Genomic DNA, 8,544 nt, shown 5'->3' with positions numbered 1-8,544 from the left:
TTCTTTTCACAAATCAAATTTGTTTTCTCTAAAAATTCATTAAATTCAATAAAAAAAGTTATTACATTTGTCCAAAACTGTAAAAATTTTAGATTTTTCAAGTGTAAAAAACAAAAAAATATGAAAATGTGCCAAATAAAATCAGAGGTCTGATAGCAGACAGTGGGAGTTTTATTTAGCATATAGTACATTTTTTTAGCCATTCAATTTTTGTATGTAATTGACCAAAATACTTTAATTTCTAGAGGTTTTTAGGTTTTCATTTTTATTAGTTCATCGTTCAGTTTTTTTTATGTTTGGATCTTTTATTAGTTACTAAAATGAGATTGTTGATAAATGGGCCTCCATATCTTGAATATGTTCCTATTTATTTAAAACTCAAAGCTTAAAAACGTGATTGCTTAAAGTTATATCTAATATAAGTAATTCAAAATTAAATAATTTTTTTAAATTACTTATATTAGATATACCATGACCTGGATGAATGAAAATCGTCATAGTCATTGCTTAAAGTTGTGTATAAATAACCCAAATGCTTTAGCAAAGTCTAAGTAAATCGCATCCACTGCCATCCCACAATTGAGGTCTCTGCTTACCTTCTCATAAAAAGAAATTAATTTAGTCTGGCAAGATTTATTACGCATAAAACCATGCTGGCACACACAATTAGCAGACTAATTGGCCTATAGTTTTTAAGCTGAGAAAGGAATCCTTTTGAGTAGCGGCACCACATTAGCAATTCACCAGTCTATCTGCACCATGCCAGACCTAAATGAATCCTGAAAAATTAAGTAAAGAGGTTTGGCAATCACAGAGCTAAGCTCGCTTATTACCCTGGGATGAATACCATCTGGCCCCGGACCTTTGTTAATCTTAACATGTTCTAGTCTCTTTTGAATTTCCGCATGTGTGAACCATGCATCATTAGTTGTTTTACTAGAATTGGTTGTATTAGTTGTATTACGCAGAATCTGCGTTTTTTTTTTGTTTTCATCAAGCAGCTGACCCCCCTCTGATATTATATATATATATATATAATATATATATAATATATAATATATATATATTATATAATAAATATATATATATATATATATATATATATATATATATATATATATATATATATATATATATATATATATATATATATTATTATCTGATATTGCTGCTTCATTTTTTTACTATTAACATATTTAAAAATAATGTTGGATTCTTTCTGCCCCTCACCCACACAAATGCTAGAGATGAGTTCAGTATTATTAGTTATTACAAGATCCAAAAGAGAGTTATTCCTAGTAAGTCCTTGAGTGAGCTGGATAAGTTGTCATTCAGCATATTTACAAACCTACTAGCTTTTTCTGTCTTGGCAACCCCATTACCCCAGTCAATGTCTGGATAATTGAAGTCACCCATAGCTATCAATCAGTGCAACCAACTGACAACAAATAAAAGCTCATATGTTGTAATGTATGGATAGAAATGTTTTTAGCATCAACATTATTATGCTGTCAGTGGAATAACTCTGCAGTAAACCATGTAGTGAAATTCTAGCATGGATTTCCATAATTTGTGCTGCTGGCCAAATGCAAATTTCACTGTCAAACCGGACAAGGTAAAAAGGTTGCTCATCCCTGATCTTATTTATAGCATATTACGGGGCACATTTACTATTGGTCGAATATCGAGGGTTAAGTAACCCTCGAAGTAAAATCCTTCGAATTCGAATATCGAAGTCGAAGAATTTACCGCAATTCGTTTGTTCGAACGATTGTAGGAAATAACGTTCGATCGAATGATTAAATACTTCGAATTGAACGGTTCGAAGGATTTTAATCCATCGATCGAACGATTTTCTTTCGATCCCAAATTGCCTAGAAAGCCTATGGGGACCTTCTCCATAGGCTAACATTGATGCTCGGTAGGTTTTAGGTGGCGAAGTAGGTGGTCGAAGTTTTTTTAAAGAGACAGTACTTCGACTTTTGAATGGTCGAATAGTCGAACGATTTTTACGAAGTCGTAGTCGAAGGTCAAAGTAGCCAACTCGATGGTCGAAGTAGCCAAAAAAAACTTCAAAATTCAAAGTATTTTTTACTCTAATCATTCACTCGAACTTAGTAAATGTGCCCCTACATGTATATAAAATGATAACACTTGTGAATCTGCTTATGTTTTATCCCAGTTTGATTTAATATTTTATTACATTATGGTTGACAATGAGGTATTCAAGAAATGAAGTGTGATGTCACATATATATATGGAAGAAATCTAAGAACTTTTGCTCAACCACCCTTTTACTGAACAACAAATCCCAAAATCTTAACATACTGTATTAGTATTGTTACAGTTGGTGAAATTTACAAACTACAGGTATGGCATCTGTTATCCAGAAAGTGCCAAAATACAAAAAGGCCATCTCCCATAGATTCAATTTTATCCAAATAATCAGAATAGTTGATCCAAACCAAGATTTAATTAATCCTTATTGGAAGCAAATTGGATTTATTTATTGTTTATATGATTTTCTAGTATACTTAAGCTACGAAGATCCCAATTATGGAAAGATCCCTTATCCGGAAAGCCCCAGGTCCTGAGCATTCTGGATAACAGGCCCCATACCTATCCAATAAACAACCCCTTGGTATATGAAATTACTTCTTCTATGCCATTTTCTCTAATATCTAACTAGTCTGAAAAAGGGGCCAAATATTACCTGTCCATAGAGCACTTATTCTTTGAAATGTATTTATAATAATCGGTAGGACCCAGAAGCGTGAAAGTTGTAAAACTTGATTTCCTGTGTCTAAACAATTTTTTTTAAATGCACTGAGAGTGTACTGAATAACAGGAAACTGAAACTTACTGATCATAACTGGACGGGTGAAGGCATCATGTCAGAAATTATATTTTTGGCTCTAAATTGTAAGTACAATATTAAACTTTAGAATTGTATGCGGTGAAATTATATTGCTTATTGCCTGTGCCAAAAAAATGTGCTACAATATTTAATAATAAAAGGCACCAATAACTGTTTAGAACCTTGGGCCAGATGAACAGAGATGGGCATGAACTAAGAAAAAAATCCCTTCTTCTTAACTGAAACAATTCTTTGCTCTTAATGGTTGAGGAATTATTTACAAATGCAAGTGTAAGTGCTACAGAGCTGTACAAAAAGAGATATAATTAATACTAAATGCAATTGATCGTTAAGAGTCATACATTTAAGATTACATTTTATGGAAACTTCTGTACTAGAGGTAAAATGATAGCTATTATCTTGAGATATTGAGAACAATTGCTCCATTTTTTTAAATCTAATCCACATATATATATATATATATATATATATATATATATATATATATATATATATGAAAATAAACAAAGGTTGGATACCTGTTTAGTAATTGAGAAGATATAGGCTTGTGGTGGGATATACATATTTGAATGTTTAAAAGTGCTTGTATCAACAGGTTATCTCCTCCTCCTGTATACAGCATTTTACATTGCAAAATCAGGTAAGAATTCTTCTTTAACACAAATAATAATTCATTAGATGACTTGTTTTTCTTATCCTTTTTATCCATCATTATCTCCAGTCACACTTAACACGGAAGTATTTTACGTTATTTTACCCAGAAATTTTAATATATCTGTTTCAAAGCCGGTGCGCTTGATCTAGGAGTCCTGTATTATTGATCTAGGAATCCAGTCATCCCTGGACAAATCACAAATAGCATTTACTGCTAAATTATTGTATAAAATAAACTCTGTGTCTGTAGGAGCTGCTGTGAGACCTGTGGTTTCCTTCTCCCCAAACTGGAACCCAATATTCCCAGGAGAACCTGTAACTCTGACCTGTAATGTGATTCCTACTGCCCAAGGAAACTTGGGATATTCCTGGTACAGGGGTGGACACCGGATACCTGGGGATCAGCAGAGTCTTGTCATTGAGTCTGTCAGAGAGATAGACAGTGGAGTTTACCAGTGCCAGGCTGGTGTCAGTGAAAGAAGTGACTCTGCTAGACTGGATCTTTATTACGGTGAGTGCTCATCTGAAAGGATGACAAAAAATACCCTTTTTGGAAAGGGAAGGTTCAATTAAAACTACAGGGTTCAATAGAATACCTCTTCTTTAGCAAACACAACCTTATTATTAGTGATGGGCAAATACATTCAACAGGTGGGAATTTCTGTGCTTCTCAGCCGGCGAATAAATTCTCTAAACTCCACTGTGTCAAAAAAATGTGGGCATGGGTCAGAATAGTCACGTACATAAAAATTGTCACTTGTCAAAATTATTCAGACGCCCATTGACTTTAATGCATTTAGACAAAATAGGCCCGCATATAAAAATTGTTGCGGGCATCTAAATTGATGCGCGTCAAAATGATTTTGGCGCCCAATGACTTCAATGCGTTTTGCAAATTTTTCACCATTTGAGAATTTTACAGTAAAAAATGAGACAAATTCGCCCATCACTACTTAATTATACAATAGTCTAGTAGAGCAAATGAAGGCTATGCCTCTAAGCCTGAACAATTTTGATACCCTGATCCTGGCACAGATAGCTCCCTCTGACAGGGTATGGCCTATGATCTTTCCAACAGCCTGCCCAACTTATATCTGATGAATACCTGTCATTCCAATCTACTTGAAAGATTTGTGACCAAAACAACTTGTAATCAAGTTCAAGGATGATTTTAGGCAACATTCCAATCAATGAGAAAACATTATTGTATGGTTTATCACATGCAAAATTATAGCAGAGATTCCATTTGAGAACAAAAAAACTTTTCTCCTTTTTTGCAACTTTTCAGTTGCAGTTTTTTTCAATAGACTTAAAAGAAAAACTCCCCATATATAGTATTTTTTTTATAACAGGCCAGATTACGGCACTGTAGAAAAAAACTTGGTATCTTAAATTATAAGAGTTTTTTTTCCTTATATTTAAAGGGGAATTTCACAAAAACACAACTTAATATTTTTGAAAAGTAAACATAATTTCAAGCAACTTTGCAATATACAATGTAAAAATATGCAGACTTTTCATGTTTTTCAATGGTTTCTGACAGTTCCCTAAGCCTAGTCCCCTGCTCTCCTGCTGATCTGTCTGACTACTTTGCTGAGCTGTCTGACTACTGTTACTTTGTATCAACAGCCATCTGTCCTCAGCCTGCCTCCTCCAAACCTCACAATTCCCTGCTCATGTGATTTCAATAAGGAAACAAACATCCCAGTGCAATGCATTGTGGGTTATGTAGTTCCTGCATGCTGTCTGTAAGCTGTGGAATAGTTGTTACAATTTGTAACATCAGTGTTTAGTCCCTCCTTCCCTGCCAGGATTTCAAATGATGCAGAAAGAGAAGAACTGTTACATTGCTTTATTGATACTTTTTGAATAAACAGTTAACTGTGACTGGTATATTAGGGCTTTCTGTGTTATGTGGGCCTCTTTATCAAATTTTGGTTTGGAAGCCAGAGTTCCCCTTTAATCTGGTCCATTATCAGTTAAGACCATTTTAATCACTTCATTCATCCTGTATAGGTTTTCTTTTTATTACAGATAGGCTCATCCTAAAGGCGACCCCTGCTGTTCATGAAGGAGATTCCCTGTCTCTCAAGTGTCAACGTCGGCCTGGATATGATGCCTGGAATCCAGTATTTTACAAGGACAATATGACCATTGAGTCCCCAGTCAATGAATCTGTGTTACAATTAGGAAGAGTGGATGTTACTGCGTCTGGCACATACTCGTGTGAAGAAAAAAGTTCTTTCAAAAATCTTAAAGCTGAATATTACATTTCAGTATCTGGTACAGTTCAGTGGAAACCATTATATTCATTACTTTTAGACAGTTAGGGGCAGATTTATCAAGGGTCGAATTTTGAGTTTATGGGAGTTTCTAAAAACTCCCATCAACTCCCATAAACTCGAAATTAAAAAAAAAAGAAAAAAAGATTTTTTATTTTATTGAAAAATAGATTTTTTTTTAAAAAAAACAGTTGAATAGGATTGAGCTGCAAATTCAAATTATTATAAAAATCTTTTTTCTTTCTAAAGTCCACCAAACAACTCCAAATTGACTCCTCCATAGGCTAAAACACCAATTTGCCAGGTTTTAGGTGGCAAATAACCAAATTCAAATTCTTAAAACTCTTATTTTGATTTTATTTTAAATTCAAATCAAATTTTGACCATTCCCTAGAATTGCCTGTGTAATTCACTTGGGTTTTGGTGGTTGGTGGAATAGACATCTTGATCAAACTATTGTAGGACATCAGTGCAACACCACGACTCAAGATAACAATAACAAATGGGACAGTGTCACTATTTATAATGTCAGTGTATTCCAAATAAATCCATAGCTATAGATCTGTGATGGGCTATGCTGTATATATCCAATAAACAGAACAATACTCACAAAGGAAAAATTCTAAAAATGAGTTATGATATTTTATTCTATGAATTACAGTTTTATTGTAAGACGGTATTTCATAATATGCTGGGTTTCATTTATTACAGAGTTGTTCAGTACCCCACAAATAATAGTGATCCCAGATCAGGTGACAGAAGGAGATCACATGACCATAACATGTGACACAAAGCTCAGCCCACACAGAGAGACTACAGAGCTACAGTTTGTTTTCTACAGAAATGGGCACAATGTGCAGGGATTCAGTTTATCCAACCAATATGGAGTCCCCTCAGCTCAGCTGGAGGATTCTGGGAAATATACCTGTGAGGTACAAACTCCAACTGGCAGTGTGAGGAAGAGGAGCAACATGGAACATATCCAGATACAGGGTCTGTATGAATAATTAAACCCATTTAATCCATTTTCCCTTCAGTATTGATTCTATGAATTTATTATTGATGTACAAACATAGAATGAGTGCATAACTTCCTAGTGATTTACATGGCATACCAAGAGTAGATACAAATCCACCCTTACTTGAGCTAGCCACTATTGTGAGTTTGCCCAGAAGTCCACCTTGAATCAGTGGACCCAGATTAGTAAAGCCAGTCACATTTTCAAGTCCTAATCACAGCTGTAATTTTTGTTTTTCTTGGGGGGTCTATGTTGAAGATGTGGTGGTTCCTTAGCTCTGCATCACTGGAGTCCAACTACAGGGAAATCGAGAGGTTTGTAACACTTGACCTAATCTGCAATAATCTGATATAGTGCAGGCACTCTCCCATGCCTCGTGAAAGTTTGCAGCTCCCATGGTACATATCTTCTGGGGGTGGGTGCTGCGCCTATTCCCAAACTTTTTAAGCAATGTTATATAAAGGATCCATGTTACCCTCTACTATAAATTCTAATACCAGTCCAGTTGCAAAATAAAATCTCTTAAATAGACGGGATTACATGTAGTTGATAAAGTGAGAGAAACTACCCCTGGTCAACCACATACTACAAAAAAAAACGTTTAACCTACAAACCAAGTTTGATCTTTAATAGCAGAATAATATTTTCCCATTCATCTTTAACTACCTCTCCCTTAAGGGTCCATTCTGCCATTTCCATAAAAACACAGTCTATTGCTGTAGCTACTTAAAGGTATGATGTTGGTAGAGTGGTTACTCTTGACTAAGCATAAGGGTCAAGAAATGACCAGGTTTTATAAAGGGTCAAAATTTGCCCTGCTTTAATGGTGGCACTTGTCAACTTTTCAACCTTCAGCTTTTTGTTCTAGACCAGTGATCCCCAACCAATGTTGCTCATGAGCCATTGGGTGGGGAGCAACTTGGATGTTGCTCCCAGTGGCCTCAAAATAGGTGCTTCATTTTGAATTCCTGGTTTGAAGGCAAGCTTTAGTTGCATAAAAACCAGGTGTACTGCCAAACCTATCCTCCAGTAGGCTGCCAGTCCATATATGGGGCTACCAATAGCCAAATTCAGCCCATATTTGGCACCCTCAGGAACTTTTTTTATGCTTATGTTGCTCGCCAACTATTTTTACATTTGAATGTGGCTCATGGGTAAAAAAGGTTGGAGACCTCTGATCTAGACAGAACAGATTTATTTTGTTGCCATAGATATTACAGTGACACTACATATCCATTGTTTATATACCTGTATGTATCTCAGCTATAGACTGGGGTACCACTATTTGTCCTTCACACCCTCCACATCTCCAGACGGGCATCTTACTGACCTACATATTGGGGCAAACAGACAATGTGCCTGACCAATATCTATGGGACAAATTTATTATGCAGTCTTATCTTTATGGACCTGCATAGGCAACTACTATGATCATAATGTTGGCCTATGGTTAAACTATTACATAAGCCTGATTTAGCCCAACTTATGGGCAGCCAATGGGGGAAAGTGCTGGTTGTGGCTGTCCTCCCCTAATGTGTAAATGTATCTGTGTATGACCAATGTCACACTTGTAAGACCTCAGTTACCACACCCGAGTTCGACATTAAAAAGCACAAGATTTTAGCCCTTATGTTCTCATATGAACTTTAATTTTCTTGTTTCTAGGGAGACACCAAGTTATTCTTCGGCTCAATCTCCTGAGACTGATATTG

At 35.4% G+C, this 8,544-nt stretch overlaps 1 protein-coding gene across 1 annotated transcript; it reads left to right on the top strand.

Moving 5' to 3' along the window:
- Window positions 1–1,555: 1,555 nt before the first annotated feature.
- Window positions 1,556–4,171, top strand: LOC108699144 (low affinity immunoglobulin gamma Fc region receptor II-like). The gene is made up of 3 exons (XM_041573994.1): window positions 1,556–1,615; window positions 3,422–3,518; window positions 3,783–4,171. Exons 1-3 carry the CDS (start codon window positions 1,556–1,558, stop codon window positions 4,103–4,105), a joined length of 480 nt encoding a protein of 159 aa, XP_041429928.1. The 3' UTR covers window positions 4,106–4,171.
- The last annotated feature ends 4,373 nt before the right edge of the window (window positions 4,172–8,544 follow it).

Source organism: Xenopus laevis, chromosome 8L (assembly GCF_017654675.1).
Source record: "Xenopus laevis strain J_2021 chromosome 8L, Xenopus_laevis_v10.1, whole genome shotgun sequence".
In the NCBI taxonomy this organism is placed as follows: Eukaryota; Metazoa; Chordata; class Amphibia; order Anura; family Pipidae; genus Xenopus; species Xenopus laevis.
The sequence above is the reverse complement of the archived record's forward strand: the minus strand, read 5'-3'. Positions and strand labels throughout refer to the sequence as shown.

Coding starts and splice junctions, on each gene's coding strand:
- LOC108699144 (XM_041573994.1), top strand. CDS start 1,556: ATGGATTTCCATAATTTGTGCTGCTGGCCAAATGCAAATTTCACTGTC. Junction 1,616..3,421: donor TCACTGTCAAACCGGACAAG/GTAAAAAGGTTG, acceptor GAGAAGATATAG/GCTTGTGGTGGGATATACAT. Junction 3,519..3,782: donor ATTTTACATTGCAAAATCAG/GTAAGAATTCTT, acceptor CTGTGTCTGTAG/GAGCTGCTGTGAGACCTGTG.